Genomic DNA, 26,868 nt, shown 5'->3' with positions numbered 1-26,868 from the left:
AAAGAAATAGAGAAACACAAAAACAAACAAACAACCAAAAAGAAAACCAGAAATCAAAATGTCTCTAAGCTCAGAGAACTCTCCTCCTCATATTCTTCCTTCCCCCTCCTCACAGTGCACTGGCTATGGGCCAGCTAGCTCAGAGTCAGTCCCCTCCACTGACACAAAAGAGGAGAGCCCTTCACCACTGATTCCAGCTCTCTCAGAGCCAGCTCAGAGTGAACAGTCTGACAGTACTTCCTTTTCTTTCTTTTTCTTTCCCCCACACTACCGCCTAACTGCGGTAGTGCTTATTTTCCCCCAGCACCTGTGTGTGTGTGTGCAGGTGTGAGACACAGTGAAAGACACAAGGTGCATGAATCTTTATTCAATTTCCACCACCAGGAAGAAAGGAAACACCCAAGTGGCCAGTGACAAGCAGTGCCCTTCACATCAAAGGGCAATGCTGTGTGATCAAAAAGTGGAGGGAAGGGATTAAATCAAAGTAGAATTGGACAGGGAAATAATATACTCCACTCCCTGTGGTGCCAACCTGTCCCTGAACAGCTCAAGGGTGGATACGGCATGCTCCTTCTCCAGAGACACCCAGGCAACACTCCTGTTTTTTTCTCGTAGGTGAGTCAGAGTTTATTGGCATGAGACCAACATGACCATTTTTGCTTCTGCTCATATTGTTACTGAAATAACTCCACATAGACTGGTATTCTGTCACCAAGTCACCCTTTATTTACACGTGAAGAATCCTTGACACTGATCCAGCTCCCTCAGAGCCAGCTCTCAGAGTGAACAGGATGTCTGAACACTCCTGTTCGTGTCTGTCAGACAGGGCTCCCTTATTGGACCAGATTAACAGCCCAATCAAGGAACTCCTATCCTACAAAGGTCCACCTAACTGACCTTGTCACAAACACTACACCCCTCCTGTCCCCCATCCCAATCCAAGGACACAGGCTGGTTCTTTTTCTTTTGTAGCACCTGCTGGGACATTTTACCACCAGGTCAGGTTTCTCCAACTCTGCCTCTGATATGGTCGGTGTGTAATGCACAGTAGCTTGCCTCTTCTGTCCGGAGAGTCTTGGAAGAGATTCATTCTTTTTTTCAGTGACAAAGGCATTGAGGCGGTGATATCCACAGGGTCCATCTCAGACTCTGAGCTATGACAGAGGTGGAGCCCATCGGTTCTGAAGCAGTTGGAAAGGCTGTCGAGGAGCTGGGCATGTTTTGTTCCTGCACAGTTTGCAGCTTTCGTGTGCTCCATGTGCTTGTGAAGGACTGTTGCTCCTACGCAGACTTTATAGGTCACTGGAAGTGTCCTTGCATTGACCATACCTCTTACCCATGCTGGGCCATTCCTGTGGTTCCTACAACAAACTTCGTCCGGTCTCTCTTGCTTCGAGGAGTCTTGTATCCTGCCCTGGCCTTCCTGATGCCGATTCACTGCCATCATGGCCCCCACCTCCCTCCAGGTCTGGGGAAATCAGATTTAACCTGACGCAAAACCTTTTCCCCATTAACAACTTTGGAGCTATCCTTGTAGTTGCATGAGAGGTGGTCCTATAATCAAATAGGAAGCAGGATAGTTGATAAGTTAGTGATTCTGTACACTTTTTGTTTTAAGCCTGCCTTCCAATTTGGACTGCTTTTTCTGCCAGACCATCGGATAATGGATGGTATGGACCTGACCTTATATGTAGAATACCATTCGACTTTAGAAAATACTCAAGTTCTTGGTTTGTAAATGATGGCCCATTATCTGTGACCAACACCTCTAGGAGTCCATGTATCGCAAAAGAAGCACACAGTTTTTCTGTCATTGTCCAAGTGTTTGGTGAATGAACTCTATGCACGTCCAGCCACTTTGAATGGGTATCCACAATGACTAAAGAACATTAGCCCATGAAAGGACGTGCACAGTTGATACATAACTGAGGCCAGAGTTTACATGGCCATTCTGACAAACGTGGGGGAGCCACTGGTGGTAATTTTTGTCCTTTTTGGCACTCTGGACATAGCTGCACAGGTGGGGCAATGTCTGTATTCAATCCTGGCCACAAGACATGACATTTCACTAACATCTTCATTTTGGAAGCCTCCAGAAGGCCCTGGTGGAAGTCAGGGAGGAGAAAGTGAGGACTGCAGATGCTGGAGATCGGAGTTGAGTGTGGGGTGCTGGAAGAGCACAGCCAGTCAGGCCGCGTCTGAGGAGCAGGAGAATCGATGAAAACATTCCTGATGAAGGGCTCATGCTCGAAACATCGAATCTCCTGCTCCTTGGATGCTACCTAACCGGCTGTGCATTCCCAGCACCACACTCTTCGACCCTGGTGGAGTTCAGCCAGTATTGGGCAGCCACCTCTCCTTGGGACAATCACTCTAGCCCCCCCATAATAATATGCCATCATGATCTGGTCTCTCTGGGTCCAAAAAGATTTCAATTCTGGTTGTGATGGCTCTTTAGTTTCTCCATCACCCCAAGCTGTTTCGGTTTTGTCAGGACCAGATCTTTCTGTGTCCAAAGTCTAATATTATCAGCTGTGACAGAAAATTTAAAACCATTACGGACTCATCCATTGGCAATACCACCAGTGGTGTATTTGCCAGCAGGTGGCGGCTCAATGCATTCACATTTGCTACTTGGCCTCTCTGACAGTGTTCTAACCTGTAATTGTATGCACTTAGTATTAGAGCCCATCACTGAATGTGGTCTAAAGCTATGGGTGGCACTGCCTTGACCTCTTTAATTATATCTAGCAGGGATTTGTGGTCCATAATGATGACAAATTTATGCCCGTGTTGGTGGAACTTCCTGACTCCAAATATGACTGCCAAACCTTCTTTCTCTTTCTGTACTTTCACTCTGCATTAGCCATAGCATACACTATTGGGCATTCCTCTCCATTGGGCCACTAGGAGCTAATACTACCTTGTTGCCATATGGGGAAGGCATTGTACATCAATACCAGATCTCACTTGGGATCATAGGGTGACCAATCTAAGGAAGGTGTTGCCCAAGTATCACCAGAACATTACCTGCCCCATCAGGGGCCCGAACATTTTAGACCACTGCTACACCACTGTGAAAGATGCTGCAGCTCCATCCTCCGTCCTTATTTTGGGGAAACCAACCCCAATGCAGCGTTTCTTCTCCCGGCTTACAGGCAGAAGGTCAAGCAGGAGACCCCCTCGCGGATATAGGTCCAGTGCTGGTCAGAGGAGGCAGACGATCAACTCCAGTGCTATCTGGAATCGGCTGATTGGGCCATGTTCAAACAGTCCGCAGGTAACTTAGATGAGTACACCACCACGTCACAGACTTGATCAGCAAATGCGTGGAAGACTGCATACTGAGGACGTCAAGCTGGGTGTTCCCCAACAGGAAACTCTGGATGAATTAGGACATACAGAACCTGCTAAAAACCAGGAATGAAGCCTTCAGATCAGGAGACCCACTCAAATATAAGGAATCCAAGTAAGACCTTCACAGAGCCATGAAGACAGCTAAGGACCAATACTGATCTAAACTAGAGATCCAGACACCTGGCGACTATGGTAAGGACTGAATGACATCACAGGTTCTAGAAAGAGACAGTGCAAGATAGCAGACGATGAAATATCGCTCCCAGATTGTCTCAACTCCTTCTTTGCTCGCTTTGAGCAGAATTTCAGTGGAGAGGTAACATGTATTCCAACAAGTCCTGACAAACCTATTCCAACAGTCACTGCATCAAAGGTCAGATCAGTTTTCCTTCATGTGAATCCAAGCAAAGCGATGGGACCAGATGGAGCACGAGGCCATGCACTCACATGCACAGATCAACTGGCAGAGGTCTTCTCGGACATCTTCGACCTCTCCCTGCAGCAGGCCACTGTCCCTGCCTGTTTCAAGAGGGCCAACAGCATTCCTCTGCCTAAGGCAGCTCATGCAGCATGTCTCAATGACTACAGCCCAGTGTCCCTAACTTTGGTGGTCATGAAGTGATTTGAACGGTTGGTCATGGCATTAGTTAACTCTCTTGACCCACTCCAATTTGCCTATCGGACCGACAGATCCATGCCGGATGCCATATCACTTGCCCTTCACTCCTCCCTAGAACATCTTGACACCAAGAACAGCTATGTAAAAATTCTACTCATGGACTACAGTTCAGCTTTCAACACTATTCTCCCCTTGAGACCGATTACTAAACTTAGTGATCTTGGACTAAGTCCCACTCTCTGCAAATGGATCCTCAGTTTCCTGACCCACAGGCCACAATCAGATTGGGGACAATTTTTCATCCTCACTAACATCCAACACTGGAGCGCCCCAGAAGTGCGTACTCAGCCCCCTACTGTACTCACTGTATACCCATGACTGTGTCGCCAAATACCAGACAAATGCCATTTCCAAGTTTGCTGATGACACCACCATAGTCGGTCAAATCTCAGATGGCGACGAAACAGACTACAGACAAGATGTGGAAGTCCTAGAAAAATGGTGCGTCGAGAATAACCTAGCTCTCGATGCCAGCAAAACTGAGGACCTCATTACTGACTTTCGGCCGGATGTTACTCATGTTCCCCGACACATTAACAGCACTGAGGTGAAACAAGTGGAGTGGTCATCCACAACAAGCTTTCTTGGACTCTTCATGTGGATGCACTGGTTACAAAGGCCCAAGAACGTCTCTTCTTCCTCAGGAAGCCTGAGGAAATTTGGCATGATTGGCATGATGCACCATCGAGGGCATTCTGTCTGGATGTATCACTACCTGGTAGGGCAACTGTACCATTTAAAATCAGAGACGGTTACAAAGAGTGGTGAACTTGGCCCAGACAGTCACAAAGGCCAACCTCCCATCTATAGAATCCATTTACCAGGCCCGCTATCAAGGAAATGCTGCCAGCATTCTCAAAGATCCATCCCAATCTGGCAATGTTTTTCTACAACCTCTACCATCGGGGAGAAGGTACAGAAGCCTGAACACATGCACCAGCTGTTTTTGTAACAGTTTCTATCCTACTATTGTTACTCTCAAACTCTTCGCATTCACTTGTACCTCTTTTTGTTTTTGCTGCTGTTTACCCATTATTTACTTATCTATGCTACTTAATTCTGTGATCTGCCTGTATTACTCACAAGACAAAGCTTTTCACTGTGCCTCAGTACACGTGACAATAAATTCAATTCAGTTCAACACCTTAGAGGTTGATAGCTGTTCCTGCATTTCCTTGAAAGCCATTGCTTGGCTTCATGATTATTTCCAAGGCTGGCGCTTTTTTTTAAAAAAAGAGTTGCTGCAAAGGTATGAGGATGGAGGTCAGATAATGTGTAAACTTCCCATTATAATTCATTAGCACACGAAAAGACATAAGTTCCAGTACCGTCGAGGGAACCAGGGCACTTTTAATTACCCTCACTCTTCCAATGGATATAACTAGGTTTTGTCAATCTTGCAATCCAAGTTAGTTGCTTGGGGTGCCTGGAACATATAGTTTTCCTTTCTAAGGCATATGCCCACCTGGGAGAAAAATCTATGGACTATGTCCAACCTCTCCAAGTGCTCTTTATTGGCCTTCCCCCTTATTAGAATGTCATCTGAATAAATGGTGACCTGGAGCAGACCTTGTAAAATGTTCCTCACCATCCACTGAAAAGATTGCACAGGCTGATGATATCCCATACTGCAGTGTGGGATATTGGTACAAATCTTTATGGATATTCATTGCAACATACTTCTGGGAATCCTCATCTGACCACAATTGCAAATATGCATGGCTCATGTTCAGCTTCGAAGGATAGCACCCCTATCAGCTTTGGGTATAAACCCTCTATGTGAGGAACTTGGTAGTTATCCAGTTGCCAAAAAACAACGGTTCACTGTTTGTTTAATATCGCCACACAGGCGAACCAACCCATCAGGCTTCATAATTGGTATATTTGGTGCTGTCTATTCTGCAGACTGGACTGTTTGACGATTCTTTCTCTTTCTAGCCTTCTGATTTCTGCCTTTACTTTTGCTCGTAAGGGAAATGGCACTGGGCAAGCCTTGCAGAATCATGGAATTGCTTCCTGGTCAACATACAAGGTGGTCTTGGCTCCACTGACATTCCCTAGATCTTCCTGAAAAACTTGCAGGTATTTAATTCGGATTTCACTCAGGCAGCCATTTTCTAATCAAAAAGTGCTGAGCCAATCTTGGTGAATCTTTCTCAACTAATTTGACCCCATCAAGCTTGAGCCCAAACCTATTACTACGAACGGAGGAACTGAACCTGCGGCTTCTCATAACACACTGGAACTGAAGTTGGACCCTTAACCTGTAAAAGTTCCCTGGTGTAAGTTCTCAGTCGAGCCGAGGTCTTGCACAAACTAAAGGGTTGGAGTCCAGAGCAAATTTTGTTAAAGACTGGTTCTGCAATCACTCAAAAAGCCAATACTGGAATTGATTTCCATTAGAACCAGGTGACCATTTAACCAGATGTTTATTTTGATTAGTTATGATTTGAACATTGCTAAGTAATTTAACTGTTCTCAGCCAAATGTAGGTGGACTTTCCAGGGTGTGCACTCTTCTGGATACCAATCTATAAGTTACCTTCCTTAATTTAGGTCTGATGGGACTCTTTTGCTGTCTTGAGACCATATACCGGCAGCAACGACAACAGCTTGCCAGCCCAGATCCTGAAGAGAATTTTATATATTTGACCGAAGCTCGGCTTTGTTTCAAGGTTTTGCTGTGGACTGACCTAGAGTCTCTCTGTTCAGGAAATGCCCTGAATGAGGCTATGCAAATACCTCCATCAAAGTGGTGAGGGTGTCCACTTCCATCAGAATACCCAGCATCTCACAGGCTCTACTTGCCACATTTTCCAATGATAAAGCCAGTTGGGCTTCAGCTACTAGGTGTTTTTGCATAGTTACATGATCTATCCCACATACCAAATGGTCTCTCAGCATCTCATTAAGGGTTAAACCAAAGTCACATTCCTCTGCCAGTCATCTTTACTTAGTCAAAAATCCTGGTATGGATTCTTCTGGTTATCAAAATGCCGAGTAAAACACACAGCATTTCAGAATTACAGGAGACTTGACATCATAACATTCCTGAACTAAATCCGTCAACTCTTCAAAAGTTTTAGTATCTGGTGCTTCAGGGACAGTTAGGCCCCTAATACCTGAAAAAGCTGCAGGTCCATAAGCTGTCAGGAGAATTACTCGTTAATTTTCATCTACCTCAATGGCATTTGTTGAGATAAATTACACATTCTTTCCACATACTGGGCCCAGTTTGTGATTGCAGAATTGAGTGAGTCAAGCTTCCCAAATAACAACACAATTCCAGAAATGCTTACTTCAACTCAAAGGCATCTGTTGCAAACAATTTTCTTCAGAAGCTTTACTCTCGTCACCACTAAAGTAACTCCTGTCACCAAGTTACCCTTTATTTACATGTGGAAAGTCCTTGACACTGATCCAGCTCCCTCAGAGCCATCTCTCAGACTGGACACGGTGTCTCACACTCTAGTTTTTATCTGTCAGCCAGGGCTCCCTGACTGGACCAAATTAACAGCCCCAATCAGAGCGCTCACATTCAGTGAGGTCCACCTGGCTAACCTCATTACAATCACTGTAGTTCTCAGCTTCATCAATAACAGAAAGTTTGATAAATTAATCTTGTCTTCAATAATAAATTATTCTTGCTGTAAAAGTTATTAATTGTCACAAAAACGCTTTGTGTAATAAAGTGTTACAAACATTTCCAGGACATATCTTTTTTTTTTAAAAAAGTGTTTAGGCATAGACCATATGGGCATTCAAACTAGCATTGAATATTAGGTTGGAGGTAGAATATAAAAAGAATGAATTCTTATGGACTTGTCAATTTTTTTTTCATCCTTCATGTCCGAGCTGATTTAAAAACCAAGGGAACAACAAGGTCAGTATCAAATTAATTTGCACTGACATTGTTCTGAGGAACTGTAAAGTAATGTGGGTAACAACATAAGAGTTTAATGTCAAACTCTTATACCTACAAATTTGGTATGAATCCAGCAGCTTTCTGAACCATTATTGATTGTGTAAGGAGCAAAAATTGTATCTTCACAGTGCTGCAAATTTTAAGAGGTTTACATTAGACTGTGTTTTACAGTTAACGCTATGAATAATGAATTTGATCACAGCTATTGTTGCTATGGTGATGGCTCATTAACGAATCTGTTAAAACAAATAGCAAAATTTTGAAGATCTGAAAATCTGAAATAAAAGACAAAATCCTGAAAGTACTCCGCAGGTACTCCCTTCACATCAATGAAGGAACTCTTAATGCCTCAGGTCAGCGACCTTCCAAAAGAACAATTTAACAGATGTTTCAAACACAATGATCACCATTTTGGAACAGTTTCCTGATGTTCTACAGTACCTGGTGGAAGATCAGAGCTTGGCTGATGTAACCCCAGCTGCTTGAAGGTGATACATAGTGAAGAACCAGCAACAGTATCAGCATGAATGCAACACTGCATGACGCATATATTGGGCTAATCAGGAACATCATAATCCCACAGCCAATGATGCCTAACACACAAGTATGCCAGGTGAAGTAGCGAAAGGTTGGCCTAAAAATAGGAGAAATACATTTGAATAGTAATATGCTTGCTAAAGATCACCCTTTGTCTTGTGGCTCACAAGTTAAATTCATAATGAATGAAGGGATGCTTCATGACATTTGGATTGGAGCAAGAATTAGCTGTTCTTAGAATGTTGGATGTCACATTCTCCACTGTTACTCCAACCATATTACAAACCTTAGGTTGGTATCATTAGGAAAGAGAATGGAGGTTAACTACTTCATCCTAGGAATGAAGAACCGATTATGTTTTTCAGAAATATCTTTGCATTAGTTGCAGGCAGGTTACCATCCTATGGAGTGCAGTTATTTTTCCAATTGTTGGTAATTTAGATTTGATTAAGCAAGTGAGCCAATATGGTACATTGAAAGCAACTTTAGTTAATATACTTAGACATTAGTGGTTATTCTAGAGTCAAACATGGTTCTTAACAAAAAGATGTGTTTAGATTTTTGAGAACACCTCTAGGTTTCAGTGAAGATGGTTGCAATAATATCAAATCCCTAAGGGGTGACACCTCATAATTAAGCAGAAGCACAAGTTGTTCTACTGGGGTAACATTGTTTAGACAAGAATCTATTGAGTTAGCAAGCTACAAGGGACTGGCTGTCAAAGAGAGGATTCAATTGGTATTTGAAGTAATAAATCAGAAATATAGTGGTCAGCACTTCAAACAAATCAATCATAAATTGGGTGCACGTGACCCAGTCAGTCTAAGATTGGCCATGTGTGTCTGTTAGAGTTCAGGATCCCTTTGACCAGAGTAGTGGCTAACCAGGGTTAATAAGCAGTGGTTCATAGAAGAGAAGTTGACAGAAGGGCAACCTTAAATCAACAAAAGAGAGCACTAGACATGTGTCTTGTCAGCTGGAAAAAGAAACTGGTATGCCAAAGAGGATTGATTGAAAAATCACTGCTTCTATTGCATCTTATTTCTTTTGTACTTCAAATAGATTTCATAAATTCTGCTAACTTGTGGAAACATATTAATATCTAGAATGGACCTTGTATCCAATTCAGATTAATAAACTTTTAGGTTGGTTCCCTCAACTCAGCCCATAATTATAATTGACTTGGCTTTTAAAATTAAAAAGGTACACTAAAGTCACCATTATCATGAAGGACCAGAAGGCTATTCTTTCATTAGAGGGGGTCACTGGTGGTGGTTTAACATGATGGTCACCATACCTCAGGCAAGGGGAGAGTTTAAGGAGAATCCTTCATGGTAATCCCAGCCTATACAAGAACTGAATCCACTCTATTGCCATTATTCTACACAAACCAGCTGTTCAGCCAACTGAGCTAACCGACTGAAGTTAGTGAGCACCCAAATCATACAGACTGGGATGTAACTTGCAAATACAAGAGGACAGTCTTACTCAACTTGTTAAAAAAATGACTGCTTTTACTTTCAACATCGTTTTATTTTGGAAGCAAATAATTTATCTCATATTGTTAGAATAAAATGGTAATTGGTTGACTTCAAATGCAATAGCAAGCCAGTCTAATCCTTTAATTCAAAGTCATTTCAGTTGAACTATCTATTATTTTGAATTCCTTTCGGCATAAAAAGCCTACAGTGCTTTTTTGATTTAAATTGCTTAATTCAAATGACTGGATAATTCTAAAATTATCCAGGCTTTGAACTAACAGGAACAGGATGCACAAGGATAGATACCAGCAGAATTGAAAATGTTAAAAAAGGAATAAGTACAGATTTACTTAAGAATCAGAAAGGTTAGAATTATGGCATGTACAGTCTCCCTTATGTCTATTGGTTAATGTTAATGATTTTCAACATTTACCATTTTATTATCTATATCCCTTGGAATAAATTTACAAAACAACAATTAAAGGTATAAATGAATACGTCCCCAAGATGAGCTCAAGTCAACTTCACAAAAATACTGCATGTTATTCACTGGTACAATTACATTTATAAAGCATCTGAATGGGTATATGAAATAGGAAGGGTTGAGAGAGATATGGGCCGAATATGGGCTGTCAAATGGATCAGATTAAGATATCTGGTTGACCTGGACAAGTTGAACCAAAACGTCCGTATCTCTAGGACTCCATTTGAAGTTGTTTGCACATCTATCTTTCGGAATGTGATATAGCAAAGGAATTTCTGTTTCAAGTCAAATCCTTGTACTAAAAAAAAAATCAATAAAACCAAAGACGTTGTTTGCAACACCGAAAATGCAGCACAGCAATAAGTGTAAATAATGAGAACAAAAGTTAAGAGGCTGGTTCTTCATCAACGACACAGAAATTGCACATTTGTAGTTTATCCTGGGAAAAAAAAGTCAACAAAATAACAACTTGAAATGCAAAGTCCTAACAAATGTTACAAAATCTATCCATCACCACAATTTACAAATACATTAAGACCTTCAGCAGAGAAAGGCTGTCCACAAAGTTTCAGGAAATTAGCCACTATTTGTTCATTTAGCAAATTTTGAAAACTGTTAAGTTCCTGTTATTGCTCCTCAAGTAGAAGGTACTAGAGATTGTGATCAAATATTTGGGCAAAGATGTGAGTTTAAATGATGCCCGGAAAATTACTGAAAGATAGTTGGACAGGCTTAAGGGAGAGAGATCCAAAGCTGAAAAGTACTGTTGGCAATAGTACAGCAAAAAGCACAGGAGGGGTGGCATTGGGACAGTAGGAAGTAGCAGAGAGAAAAGGTGTAAAATGTACAAGAAGCATAAGCTAGACGAATGGAGAGTTTTGATGGGGAGCAATTGCAGGTCAGAGGAGATAATAGAAATAGCAAATGAGTTTATGAATGGATCTAAACACAAAGATAAGAATTATATCTTGATATTTTAGAAACTCAGGAGTAAAGAAGATGAGGCAGCTGGGATTATTGATACTAAGGAAGCATCCTGGATACCACAATTGTCCAAAAGGTAGCCATGTATGGCTCAAAGCAAGATTTTACACTATAACAACATCATTATAGATGAAAAGGCTCAGAGTTGATGTACATGAATAAGGATTAGTTAGACGAAGATTCTAGAGATGGGAAAGATTAATGATTGCATTGTCAAGTGAAGGAAAAAGCGAGGAGGGAGTGGAAGGAAGAAAGGAATTAAAAATAATAATGGGAAATAAAGGTAATGGCCCACATTTAAAGCTACCCAAAGTACTCAATGCTAATGGACATAGAACATTAGGTTATATACAGGACTGAGGTAAAACATGTGGTAATTGGAAACTTCAGGCAGGCCTTAATGTCATCAATGTAGGGTCAGTCCATTGCTGTAGAACAGTGAGAAACTGGTCAAGGGAATGGCCTGACAGGACTAAATGCCAATCAGACATGGCTGGACAGTGTTGGCTCTTCCCCAGGATTCAGGGCTCAGAGAAGAAATCTGGGACTGGCTGACAATCCAGCAGCTTACCATTAAAAGACAGCACAATGGGAGCAGGAGCAAATTACTTCAGATGCTGGAATCTGTATTGAAGACAAAAAATGTTGGAAATCTCAGCAGGTCAGGCATGGAGTAAAAGCAAACTACATTTCAAGTCTAGATAGATCTGATGTAGAGTATCTAGATTCAAAACATTAGCTTGCTCTCTCTTCATGGATGCTGCCTGATCCACACTGATCTCCAGCATTTGTTGTTTTCAGCATGATGAGAGTGGTTGTTGTTGCCAGTTAAGCACACAGGGGGAAACCTAGAGTTGGCAGGAGACCCAGGCGAACAAGGGTGAAATAGAATTGGTGAGAAAAGGAGGTCAGAAGGAAGGGCAGGTTTGGTTTTTAATGGTCAGCCCAATGTCTTTGGAAGGGGCAATAATTTTTCTCAGGAGGATTCCACCTTCCAGTTCCACTCTAAGAAACTACCAAACTAAATCTAATCTAACTCCCTCATCCTCCAATCTTAGATTGTTAAATGTAGGGGAATGGGTCTGGGTGGGTTGCGCTTCGGCGGGTCGGTATGGACTTGTTGGGCCGAAGGGCCTGTTTCCACACTAAGTAATCTAATCTAATCTAAATATTCTTGAAGACATATAGTGAAAAAATATGCTTTGAGAATTTAATCACAGCTATTTTACAGTCAACGGACAGACACACCTCTGTGTTATTTTAAATAAATTGTAATGTGCATGGGTTTACCTCAACAGATGAATGTTGTTCAGGATATTGTTTCAGAGTTCAGATTACATTCCTCTCACATGCAGATGACATCGGTTAGCCAAGAACTAAAGCGTGGTGATCACTAATAGTCATTGTTGATCGAAATATTATCAGATATTTCTTTTGTAGGTTAGAGCTTAGGACAGAGAACCAAGTGCACATTAATTGCCCTAGCAGTGCAGAAAGTTTGCCTATGAACATACTGTAAAGTGGTTCAAGATAGTAAGCAAATGCAAACAGGCCTATATAATTTGACTAACATGTAGTCATCTTGACACCTCTGCATTTGCCACATCTGTATGCTTACATCATGGTAGGGAATTGTAAAAGTGCTGATTCAGCATATCTTTTGGATTTAAGACAACTAGCAGCAGTCATTAAGACCTGATTAAAGGAAAAAAAAATCAGATTGTATCTTTCAGTTGAAGAAGTCTGGTGAATTTAAATTGTAGTTGTTAGCATCAATGCTAACAATGCAATAATAAAACCACCACTGAGATGATATTCCAATAAATTTTGCTTTATAGCACAGTTGTGTAAAAACTGTAGTGTAGCAATGATACACATTTCAAGGAATTCATGGAGCTTTCAACTGTGTTATTTACATGATGCTTTCAAAATAAAAAGTCAAAGATAACAGTTTACTGGGAAATTAAGCAATGCAGTTCTGTATTTTCAACACAAATACCAACTAATGTTGGGGTAGTGTTGATAAATAAAGAAAATAATTTGATTTTGTCACTGCAGCATCATTTTAATAGTTTATGCTATAAACCTGAAATTAATTTTTTTTAAAATGGTCACTAATCAGTTCAAAATAAAGATATTTCTTTTCAAATTTCTATCCAGTCAGTCCCTGTTTTCTCCCCCACTGTACAGCACAGCACAGCATCAAGAGCAGGCTTGAAATGCAATCTCACTTGATGCCATTATCTTACAATCTACTTGCCATAATCAAAGCATCCAGCCGAGAAAATTGCAGTAAAAATGAAAGCTGAAAAATCTCCGAGGTACTTTTCCACACAAAGTTGCTTTATCATTTATGGTACTTTTATTATAACCTTTATAGTGGCTAGTTCCTTAAAAGATGCTTAGTGCATTCGAACTGTAACAACTAACAGTTATTTGCAGATGATGTGTTCCTTGAGGATGTTACCCTTACCTGGGTCAAAAACAATTATTTAGAAAGCCACTTAAAGTTGCTAGCTGCTCAGTTCTTATTTTTATAGGCTATGAAAGGTGCTGGGCTAAGGCGAAATAAGGTCACTCACCATTAAAGTGTCACCAAAGCGTGATATTTTTGGTGTCCATGCTACATATGTGCGACAAGTGGAAAATTAAATTTACATTTAATTTACGTGTGCATTCAATGGGTACAGCTTTGGTACACTAAAGGCATTGATTTATTTCAAAAAGTTGCAATAACTCTGCTGCATTGTTTTGCATCCACTAGAACATTGGAGAATGCCTGGATTCTTCAGCATTTACTGAAACAAAACCACTTGAGACTTCAATATGTTAAGCCAAGTGTTTATTATTTTGTTTACAAAAACACAATCACTCATCTCTCTTACTTCCTTCCTGTCTCCCATTGTAAGCTTCTAGTCGAAAATGCTACATGTTTATTCCAGTTGATTTGGAATAATTTTATTTCAGGCTTATCATGCAAAGCCATGAGCCTAATCTAACAATCAGTCAAAAAGATGTTGTGTGTCATAATATCTGCTAAAAGTGAGCTTATGAAACAATGCTACAATACACTCTTTTTATTTCTCTAGTTTGAATGAGCACAGTGTGTACAGAAGGGACAGCACTGTTTACCATCTGTCTTTCAATCGGCTTTTCCAGCTCCTGCTCAAACTACTTTCATGAGGACCAGAGGAACAATTTCTTTTTGGACCTGCAAAATTCTGAAGTGCAGTTCACTCTACTGCTCGAGTAGCTGACCAAGTGATACTAAAACACATGCACTGATTTTGTGTGAACATTTTGATCTTCTAACACCCAACTTAAGGGAAAAAAAAAATCGAATGGCATAACTTTAAGGAATTGCAAAACCTAACTCTCCCTGGCTTATACATCCAAAGGATCCAAAATGAATCAAGTTATGACTTGCACAAGTTCTATTACTTGTATTACAAAGTTATACAAGCAGCATAATCAGTACTGTTGCTGCAACATGCCCAATGGATTTTTAAATCACATCTGGAGTGACTAGCTTCTACTGAAGATGAGAACATAGGAAATAGAAGCAGAAATAGGTCATCTGTCCCCTTGAGTCTGGCAAACCACTCAAATAGACAAGGGCTAACCTTCGACCGCAAATGGTATTTTCCTGACCTACGTTCAGATCCCTTCATATCTTTCATATCCATAAACCTAAAGTAGCACTGCAATTATTATTTCTGATCAATTAATTTTTTTCTGTGGAAAACACTACATTGCTTGACCACTGGTACCTCTATATCATAATTATCAACGCATCATTTTACACAGGATTGACAGCAAAGAAACACGGTCATCAGTTCAGGCGGTCTATTTCAGTATATGGTTGACACAAGACTTCCCTCCCCCTCCTTCATTTAAAACCATTGACATACTTTTAATTCCTTTCACGCTCCTGTGCTAATCTCATTTCCCTAAAATGTATCCATAACTAGTCACTTTCTTGTGATTAATTATTTCACAGTGTAACTACTCTCCGGATGAGAGATTGCCACAAAATTTTGTTGGAACTGCTATGAATGGCCATCTGGTTCAAGCCTAATGTTGAAATATTTTCTATTGCTGTTCCATAAAAACTTCCGTAATCTTAAACATCTTTATCCGGTCACACAACAATTTACAGGTACACTATTAACACAGTAAAATGTTCCAAGTCTTCTCTGCTCAGAGCAAAGTAACTTCAGCCTGTTCAATCCTTCCTGCTGGAACAGCCCCTCTGTTCTGGTATCATACTTGCATTTTTTTTCATTTCTCTGCTTGGACCTTTAATTCTCCTTCATAATATACATTCCTAAACTATGTATAGCACAGCATGATTTCCAGGGATTTATACAATTTTAACATGCTTTGGTTTCTTTTATTGAAATGGCTATATTAACCTGCACTCCTACTTTTTGTGATCTGTTTGTCTGTACCACCAGGTCCTCTGCTCATTGACGCCATTTAGATACTCACATTCCAATGATTGTATGGTCTCCTTAACTCTCCTACCAAAATGTGTTACCTCACACTCACCCATATTAACATTTATTTGCTAATTCTCACCTATTCTGCAAATACTGTAATGTGTTGTTATTTAATAGCAAACTGTCACCATTTAAACCAGATCTTCTAATTTAGTGCCACCTGCAAAACTTGCAACTGTTCTTCTGAGTCCAGAATTCAAGATGTTTATGTAAATGACGAACATCAATGGTCTCAGCATTTGGATGCTTATCAAACACTATCATTCATGTTTTAATACTATGACATTTGGTCAAAGTTTAGATTTAAGGTAGGTCTTAAAGGAGGGGCAGAACTGCAGACAAGTTTAGATGTTGAACAAATGTAGTATACTAATTAAAAGAATACAGGAGTTAATGGAGGTGGTGATGAACAGAGCTGGATGTCACCAGTGTTTGTGACAGAATTGATGTTACTTTCTATCTATCTTTCCTGCTCCATGACATGTAGACTCCGGTTCCATTTCACACTCTCTCCAAACACCACACAAGACAATTGCCATTTTCCCAGTACCTGTCAGGGTTTCCTCCAGGTGCTCTGGTTTCCTCCCATAGTCCAAAGATATGCAGGTTAGGTGGACTGGCCATACTAAATTGCCCACATAGTGTCCAGGAATGTGTAGGGTATGATTAGCCATGGGAACTGCAGGATTACAGGGATAGGTTAGGGGAGTGGGTCTGGGTGCAATGCTCCTCAGAGGGTCGATGGGCCAAACTGCCGGTTTCCACACTGTAGGGTTTCTATGGTTCTATTCTATGAGATCACCAAGACTATGGGCACTTAACCACATTCTAGCAATAGCATTGCAGACTTGTGCTTCAAAACTTGCTTCATCCCTAGCCATGCTGTTCTAGTACAGATACAATGATGAAAACATTGTCCAGGTATGTCCTGTACACAAAAACAGAACAAATCCAACCCAACCAATTACTTCACTATCAGTTTACTACTGATCACCAGCAAAGGGAGAGTGATGGAAGGTGTCATCAGCAGTGTTTTCAAGCAACATTTGCTTAACAATACCTGCTCATTTTCACTGAGCTCCAGACCTCATTACAGCATAGGTTCAAACATGGACAAAAGTGCTGAACTCTAGAACTGTGCTAAGGGTGACTTCCCATTGACATCAAGGTCATACGTGACCCAAATGTGGCACTAAGGAGCCTTCACAAAACTGGAATCACTGGGTATCGGGGGTGGGGGCAAACTTTGCTGGTTGGAGTCATACCTGACATATAGAAGATGGTTGTGATTCTTGGAGGTCAGTCAGAGTGATGTACAGAATTGAAACAGGCCCTTTGGTCTAACCTGTCCACGTCGACCAGTCATCTTCAAGTGAAGGTGGTAAATTAGCAGTAACTTCTCTTAGCAAATATCTCTTAGCTGCAGCACAAATGTGAATTTCTGTCCAGGAGCAATGCTGATCAAGTCCACATAATTTAAAAAAAATCAAAGGAGCAAATAACCCCAGGGGTCACACAGCTCTATTTTTGAGAGGGGTGAGGGAGACGAGAGCAAGAGAAAAAAAAAGACAACAAGAAAACACAGTTCGTGAGAAAGAGAGAGTATGAGAAAGCAAGAGAGAGACAGCGCAAGAGAGTACAAGAGAAAGAGCGACAGAATGACAGCACGAGAGAGAGAGAGAGAGAGAGAGAACATGACAGTGCAAGAGTGAAAGAGAGAGAGGAGATATTAAAGTATTGAGTAAAATTTAAACTTGTGGAAATCATAAAAAGTTTAAAAACATCTGACCAAAACAACAAAAAAAATCCTATTTTGAATAATGTAACTGCATATGTCCAAAATAATAGCAGGGTGTTGGCTGGAGATACAACAGAACAAATCCTTTACTTAATATTCAAGCCACAAGCAACACAGTTGGAAAAGAAGGATCAAAGCAAAGAATAAAATATGAATTTAAAAAATAAAAATGCGTACATGCGGACAGGATGAGATGTTATTTGATTTAGCCAGATTTCATAGTTGGGAAAGATTTGCAAGTCAAAAGTAGAAGCAGGACAATTGGAAAGAATCAGCAGGAAACACCAGGACAAAGAAAAAGAAAAACAGAAAGCAGTTTTAAAATCAACTGCATAATCCTGTAATTGCCTCCAGTCACCTAGAAGTCAGCTAACTTTGATACTGATCAAATCGAATTTAAAACTGGAACAAAACTTGCAAATTGACATGGCAAAAATAAAAAGAGTTAGAAAACACAAAGCAAGACGATAACTTAAAAAAAATCAAATATAAACTTCTCCTTTCACGACCACAACTGTACAAATGAAGAGCTCAGAGACTTTTCTGTGCCAAAACTTGAGTTATCTGCATTGGGAACAATCAGGTTATTCTCCCAGACGCCAAGCTTCACTGTCAAGTAGCCCACCAAATTATGTCCTTGCTCTTCTCTTCTTTACAGTTTATTCTCCCATTATCCATTCCTGCTACTTCCACATTCTCAAAATCCAGATCCTGTATCTTTAAATAATGCCCACCTCAATCTGAACTACCACCTTCATTTCTCACTTCCATTATTGGGATCATTAGCAATGCATTGCAAAGCACTATATGCCTCTTTTTAACCCCATTACTTCTCCCTGCAAGAAATCAAGCCTAAACTCGCTGCATTCTTATCAACCCTCTGGTTCATCAATGAACATTCTTTTTCTAGTTACAGACTGAGGACTGGAGTTTGTGGATCACTTTGCCTCCTGCACACCTGCCTTTCGCCCATAGAGGAACAACTAGCCCACTATCATTAAAAAAATCAACTGGCCATTAATGGTGTGAAGACTGGATTTCTGCTTTTTAGGGACAGGAAGTTCCACCCCAACACTATCAGCCTAGCAGTATCAGATGGGTGCAATAGCCACCACCAGCACTCCCCAGTGGAGATTATATCTTGCTTCAGAAACAAAGAGATCATTTCAGGAATGGGATCATGGCCTAGATTTCTCCAGGATATGGCAGGCAGCCCATAGAAATGGGATTAACAGGGTTTGGGGTCATTAGGTTGGCTGGGAGAGGGAGCAAGATGGTTTGGGTGGCGGGGGAGTGGATGGTGGAATCCAGCCTGTGTTATTGTTGAAATATTCTCCTTGTTTTTTTTTCTCCCAATCTTGTCACAGCTTTCAGTCCTGGACAGTGGCTCTAGATTGTCTCGACAATGCTCTGGCACCATGAACACGAAGGCAATGAACAGGTCTACTTTGGGATAGGATTACTATAATTTTGAAAGGCAGTGGGCCATGACAGATAGTCCAGTGGGAATGAGGTCAAGGGACTAGGATGTAGGGATGAACGTAAAGGAGGTATCAAGAGAGAAACTAGAAAGACTGATAGTTGGGAATAAGGCTTGTAGGAGATTTAGTTTGAAAGGTGCTGGGGAGAGAGAGATGGAAACACCAGAAGTACTTGAATAGGTGATTCCTGCTTGGTGAACAAGAAATCCATAAGTTTCTTATCTTTATAATCAGATGCAAGAATATAACAATAACTAACTGCACAAGTAACCAGAAATCTTTAGAAGGGTTGAACAAAATCATTACGATCATGTTTTGTTTGAACATTGTACATAATCTGTAACAATGTCCATTACTTTTAATTTTTTTCAGAATGAGTAAAGACTGAATCCTGAACATATAACTGATAGAAAAATGTAATATTATGGTGGCTGAAGAGTACATGTGAACTTAGTGCAATTTTGCACTTTCTGGAAAGAGATCTGTCCAGACTTCATTTCAGCTACAACCTTTAACAAACTGGACAGGTATAATACGCAGAGTTGCTGAATTATTTCCATTCAACTGGTTACAGTTGGGAAACATACAAACTCCAGATACATAAAATTTAACTTATTTCTTCCAGGCGCAGAAACTCGAGTGTTTCAGAATTTTGGTAATACTTATTCAGTTAAAGTGCAATATTTGAATTTCTGAAATCTCTCATACCTGAAATTTGGTGCAGAAGCCCACTCCAATGCCAGACAGGCTAGATCCACAGCAGCATAGACCAAGAGAAAAAAGATGGTCACTATCCCAGCAATAGTATTCAATTTGCCAGTGAACAACACAAGCTGAAAAAACAAAAGAACACATAACTTTTATGCCCCAAAGTTAACAAGCATGCACTCAATTGTCTATTGAAATGGCAAACAACATCTATTCAAATAATATTAGTGAAAAATAGTTGCTAATTTTTTTGCCTTTTGACAGTACAAAACCCATTTCTGGTCTTGTCAAAGCTACTTTAAAAAAGGTCAAGATTTCCCCTTGGAGTTGAATGTAGATCAAGGGCATAATAAAATAAACAGTTGCTGTAATCCTAATAACACACCATCTGCTGGAGGGCATCAGGTGCTAACATGAGTGAAGGAGCTGTGTTATAAGTCATTGTATATTATACAAATACATCATTTTACACAGATGAGATGCCAAGATCTGCTCGTATTCAGGCTACATTCATAAACAATGTAAACAAGTGACTTTAAAATATAATGGTAAAACTGCATTCGGGAGACAATAAATACGATACTGCATGAACTCCAGCAATAAGTAGCAATATTTCCATCATTGTTTTACAACATGAAACTAACCATTTTGCTCATCAATCTACAGTTCTCCATTCTATCTCATGAAAGGCCAATCTGCTTTCTTCTTTAATACCCTTTACCGAGCACCTACTGATCATTTTAAAACGCCTAATGAAGTTTATATCAACAATTTTTTGTAGCATAAAATTCCACTTTTTAACTATCCTCAATGTAAAAATATTTTTCAAACCTTCCATTCAATTCCATTTTTGATCATCTTAAATATGTGCCTCTTTTTAACATCTCACTGATTACTGCAGTCAATCACAACCAACAACTTGGGATAATCAGTTACGTTGAAAATTTCTGTCAGGTTACTTCCTAATCTTACCAACTCAAGTGAAAATAGCCTCAAGCAATAAATACCTTCTTGTATCTGTAACACTCTAAAACCATGAATAGCTAGATTGTTTTTTCCCCCTTTAATTTTCATTATTCCCATGGATAGAGTGACTAAAACTGCAAATAATTCTCCATTTATGGCTGAATAAAATATTTGCACAAATTTAACATTTCAGAATTAGAAAGGTATCAACTCTACCTTTATCAGTAGTACAGGTTAGAGTGTACAGGCTTGTTAAGATGATGCAAACGAGAAACCAAACTATACACTGCTTGATCTCAATGTTTTCAAAAAAAAAAGGACTTTACATAGTTAACCAACTTTATGGAAGAACCGAAAGAAAACTTCTCGATCGGTATTGGTAGCTCCAGTTGACCACTTGATAAAGCCAATTCATAACTATGCTACACATACCCAATCCATGATCTCTGCCAGTTGTCTTGATAGATTGCTCTACTGAGACTAGCTATTACAATTACCCCCAGCAGCTCAGGACTATGAAAAGGTTGGAACACAAGAAAAGTGAACAGTTCATGTTGACCACTTTTTTGTCATTACAGGAGATCCATTTAACTTGATGGCTAATTTTCTCTCCAAAGAACATCTGTCATTTAGTACCGTTACTTACAGCCACACTACTTGAATAGGATAGATTCAGGAGATAGCCCTTTCTGTCCTAGGGTGCTTTCATTCACAAATAATCGGCATGTTGAACTAGACATACCAGTAGGTTGGTTAAAAAGGAGTGTGTTTCATGTAATTCTAATTAATTTTCCCTAAACTACTTCATGTAATGGGATGACTGCAACTTGATCCATGCTTATTTTGAATATACATTTTGGACAAAAATAAGGGAACTTGTTTGAAGATCTCAGAGTTGTTGTTTCAGTTATTACTTAAAGCAGATTTGAAAGAATGTTGTGAATTTGCATTAGTTCTGCATCAGACTTAAAGCTGATGCAGTTTGCTGACTTGTTTAGAGCAGGAAAGATTGTCAAGTTAGGGTCTCTGCTGCAGCACTGAGAAAATAAAAAAATAAATAATTTGTTGCAAATATGACTGGATTCCCTTTTAAAATATAATACAAAGAGCACATTTCATTCAGTGCTGGCATAAAAAGGGAGCCATAATGAGTTTAACTTTGGGAATTTCTCAATAGGACCATGACTCTATTCAGCACCTGAACACAAACTTACCCACAAAAATGTTAAATGCTCAGTACTTGCTGTATCTGTTAGGTATCCCCAAGGGATTTGCGTGCATTATATCTGAAAGGATTTCCATTTATCTTCAATATGATTTTAAGCTATGCCATGATTGAATAGAATATGATTTCACTTCCATAAACTCAATTTCAAACTGAGAACCTTGTCTAGATATTATGGAGTTAGACATCTGTCTGACAAATGGAGATTTTATTCCTTTTGTTCTTCTTTTTATTGATTTGATTCAATATTTTTCTAATTGTATTGATAATATTCTTCCAAATCTTTGATGATCCTTTGAGTACAGGGGTTAGTGAAATTAATTGCTGGAAAAGTGCAGCAGGTCAGGCAGCATCCAAGGAGCAGGAGAGTCGACGTTTCGGGCATGAGCCCTTCTTCAGGAATGAGGAAAGTGTATTCAGCAGGCTAAGATAAAAAGTAGGGAGGAGGGACTTGGGGGAGGGGCATTGTAAATGCAATAGGTAGAAGGAGGTCAAGGTGCGGGTGATAGGCCGGAGTGGGGGTGGGGCGGAGAGGTCCGGAAGAAGATTGCAGCTTAGGAAGGCGGTGCTGAGTTCGAGGGATTTGACTAAGACAAGGTGGGGGGAGGGGAAATGAGGAAACTGGAGAAATCTAGGTTCATCCTTTGTGGTTGGAGGGTTCCTAGGCGGAAGATGAGGCGCTCTTCCTCCAGCCGTCGTGTTGCTATGATCTCCAGTCCTCACTTTCTACTTAGTGAAATTAATGCTATGTAATCTTAAAGTCCACTGCCCTGCCTCCCCCATAATGTTCAAATTGGAGAAACTCAAGTGATTTTAACATTTCTAATCTTGCAATTGCAACAGACTATTTAAGGAAGAGTTAAATGCACTTGAAATGCACCAGGTGCATGGTCTTCAATAATGTTAGTAAAGTAGATTTACAGGTTTCACTTCTGCAAACAATCTCAAATGTGTTTTTAAAAGCAAATTAATTCACAAGATGTTGTGTCACTGGCTAAGTCAGGTTTAATTTTTAGATTAGAGTGGTGCTGGAAAAGCACAGCAGGTCAAGCAGCATCCAAGGAGCAGGAAAATTGATGTTTCGGGCAAAAGCCCTTCATCAGGAATGAAGGGCTGTACGTTCCCAGCACCACTCTAATCTAAACGCTGCTTTTCAGCATCTGCAGTCCTCACTTTCACCAAGTCAGACTTAAAGCCCATCCTCAGTTGCTCTGGAGAAGGCAGTGGTGAGCTACCTTCTTGACCCACTGCAGTTCATCCTAATGCCATTCAGGATGAAGTTCCAGAATTTTAACCCAGGGACTATAGGGGAACTGTAATATATTTCCAAATCAGCATGGTGTATGGCTTGAAGAAGAACTTGCACGTGGTGGTGTTGCAATGTACCTGGAAGTTTTGACATTTTCGATAGGAGTGGTTATGCTTTTGAAGGATCTTGGACAAGTTATTGCAATACATTTTGTAGATGGTATGCACTGCTACCATTGGTCATGGAGGAAATAAACAGTGAAGGTGTTTGGCAAGAGGTCAGTCAAACAGAATCCTTTGTTCTGCATGGTGTTGAGCTGCTTGAGTACTACCGAAACTGCACAGACAATTGGGGAGTATTCTATCACATTCCTGAATTGTGACTCCTAAATGATGGACAGACTTCAGGGAAGAAAGTGAGGACTGCAGATGCTGGAGATCAGAGCTGAAAATATGTTGCTGGAAAAGCGCAGGTCAGGCAGCATCCAAGGAGCAGGAGAATCGACGTTTCGGGCATGATTCCTGAAGAAGGGCTCATGCCCGAAACGTCGATTCTCTTGCTCCTTGGATGCTGCCTGACCTGCTGCGCTTTTCCAGCAACACATTTTCAGCACAGACTTTAGGGATTCAGGATGCAAGTTAATCATCACAGAATTACCAATCTATAATTTGCTCTTGTAGCAGCAGTTCATAAAAGGCTAATCCAGTTCAGTTTCTGGTCAACAATAAATCAAGATTTTTGTTTAAAATAGTGGGATACTCTGGGATGGCAAAGCCATTGATTGTCAAGGGATAGATGGTTAAAATTCGCTTCTACTGGAGATGGTCATTACTTGACATGTGTGGCATGAATGTTACTTGTCACTTATCAGCGCAAGTCTGAATGTTGTCCAGGTCAAGCTGCATTTGGATGCAGATTGCATCTTTGTCTGAGGAATCATGAATGTACAGAGTGCAGTACAATCCTTAGCAAACACCTAAACTTCTGACTTTACATGAAAGACAGAAGATCATGGATGAAACTGTTGAAGATGGCTGCAACTCTGAGGAGCTCCTGCAGTGATATCCTGGGATTGAGATGAAAGACCTCCAAAAACTACAGTCTTCTTCATTTGTGCCAGCAGGAGTCTAATCAGAGGTGTGTATACTCCAGATTCCCAGGACTCCAGGTTTGCTCAGAATCCTTGATGCCACACGAAGTGCAAATGCTATCTTGATGCCAAAGGGCAATTGATCCTCACTTATCTGGATTTCAGCTCATTTGTCCATGTTTGGACCAAAGTTCTAATGAAATCAAGAGCTGATTGGCATAAGCAGAACACACAGTGTTGGTGTGCACGTTATTATTGAGTAAGTGCTGCTCGATACTGCTGTAAATATCACCTTCCATCACTTTAGTGATGGCGAAGAGGCCGCCAGTGGATGAAGTATTGCCTGGGTTGGATTTCTCCTGCTTTTTGTGCACAGGATACATGGACAAATTTCCACATTGTCAAGTAGAGGTCACTGACATCTTGCACTGGAACACTTATCTAAAGAAAGAGCTAGTTCTGGAGCACACTTCTGTATTATTATGGAATGTTGTTAGGGACCACAGCCTTTGAAGTGTGTTCCTTCAGTCATTTCTTGAGATCAGGTGAAATGCCTGAATTCTGGCATGTGAGGGGCAGGGGACCTGAGGAGAAGGCCGAGATTGATCATCTCTTTGGCACTTCAAGCTAACAAGTGTGAAAACATCTTCTGCATTGATGATGTGCTTGGTTTCCCCATCAGTGAGAATGGGGATATTTATGGATTTCTTTCCCTTAAGAACATTCCAGACCAATTCTAGATTCAGTCCTGGAACAGGAATTCCAGCAGCTACCATGATGGAATTTAAATCTTAATCACCAGACCACAGATGTGACTCTGGACTCCTCTGATACTGCTAGATTGGGCAAGACAAGGCCAAGTATATATCCCTTGTTGGTTTCCTCACCACCTGCCAAAAGGGCCAGTCTATATCCTTTAGGATTTGACCAGCTCGGGCAGTGGGGCTGCTTTGAACATTGGGTCTTTCAGCCATGGTATGAAGTGCTATTCAAGATGGAGGAGAACTGCCTAATCAGCTGATATCAGATCAATAACTAATAAGGAGGAGGAGGAAGAGCAATAGTGCTGGGGGATTCAGACAGGCGTTTCTATGGCTGAAGTAGTGGCTCCAGGATGGTGTATTGCCTTCCTGGGGCCAGGATCACAGATGTCACTGCATGGCTGCAGGGCATCCAGAAAGGAGAGAATGATGATTCAGAAGTGATCGTACATGTTGATATCAATGATATGGGCAGCGTGAGGAATAAGGTCTTGCATCAAGAATTTAGGGAGCTAGGCAGTAGATTAAAATGCAGGACCTCAGTGGTTGTAATTAAGTCCAGAGGCCCTCTGTTCTTCAGAAATAAATAGATCAATTATAACAGTTACCATGGAATACTATTGTTTTCCAGTGGACAGTCACTGGAGAATAAACAACAGTAGGACAGCACAGTAGCTCAGTGGTTAGCACTGCCGCCTCACAGCACCAGTGATCCAGGTTTGATTCCAGTCTCAGGCGACCGTCTGTGTGAAGTTTGCACATTTGCCTGGTGTCTGCATGGGTTTGCTCTGGTTTCCTCCCACACTCCAAAGATGTGCAGGTCAGACTAAATTGCCCATATTAGTCAGAGAGAAATAGGTCTGGGTGAGTTACTCTTCAGAGGGTAGTGTGGACTTGTTGGGCCAAATAGTCTGTTTCCACACTATAGGGAATCTCATCAAATAAGTCTACAAACGAACAAATACCAGAGGAAAACCCAACAACACACAAGTACTATTCAGAGACCAGCATGATTTAATGTCTGTGTATCAAATATATGTGCAGAGTTAACACACTTTTGTTGATGAAAGATAATATGCTTTTAACTATGTATATGAGTAACTTATAACTGTACATGGTAATGCATGTCTATTTTTAAATAACGAAAGGGGGATGTTAGGATAAATTCAATTGTGCTGAGTATACTGCTGGCTTTTGTACTCTTGTGGTCATAACCTCTGCTGCAAGCAAATTTTTATGCAGAAAAATGGCAGCTATTAAGTACACCATGCATGGAAAAGGTATCCAACTCACCACCTCTAGGAATACATCTGGCATTTTCAGTACAAATTATTAAGGAAAGATACACTTATCACATAGAGCTTAAAGGCTTGTATCAAAAGCGATTTTAGATGTAACCACACTGAATTATTAATCTATAGAAGCTTTGATTTATTAAAACCATGACTCAGTAAAGATCCAGATAGAATAGCTTTCTAGGCTCACAGAAACATTGACAAATGCGAGCTTAATCTTGTATGGATTCTCTAATGCATTCGATCATACACAGTTGCAACTTCAACGGATTCTATTCAAAACTGTTCTAGTTTTTGGCTCAGCTGGTGAAGATTTTCACTTTTAAAAAATCCAGAAAGTGCTACAA

The 26,868-nt window shown here is 40.4% G+C and overlaps 1 protein-coding gene across 1 annotated transcript in view; it reads right to left on the bottom strand.

Annotated features, from left to right (window-relative positions):
- zgc:153039 (uncharacterized protein LOC767698 homolog) overlaps nucleotides 1-26,868 on the bottom strand; it is a 107,446-nt gene that overhangs the window by 13,603 nt on the left and 66,975 nt on the right. The window contains exons 9-10 of the mRNA XM_060834766.1: nucleotides 19,936-20,060; nucleotides 8,402-8,594 (exon numbers count right to left, since the gene is read on the bottom strand). Of these exons, the coding sequence (XP_060690749.1) occupies nucleotides 8,402-8,594; nucleotides 19,936-20,060 (318 nt within the window). The remainder of the gene's footprint in view (nucleotides 1-8,401; nucleotides 8,595-19,935; nucleotides 20,061-26,868) is intronic.

Source organism: Hemiscyllium ocellatum, chromosome 13 (genome assembly GCF_020745735.1).
Source record: "Hemiscyllium ocellatum isolate sHemOce1 chromosome 13, sHemOce1.pat.X.cur, whole genome shotgun sequence".
NCBI classification, from domain to species: Eukaryota; Metazoa; Chordata; class Chondrichthyes; order Orectolobiformes; family Hemiscylliidae; genus Hemiscyllium; species Hemiscyllium ocellatum.
Note: the sequence above shows the minus strand (reverse complement) of the source record. Positions and strands in the feature narration are given on the sequence as shown.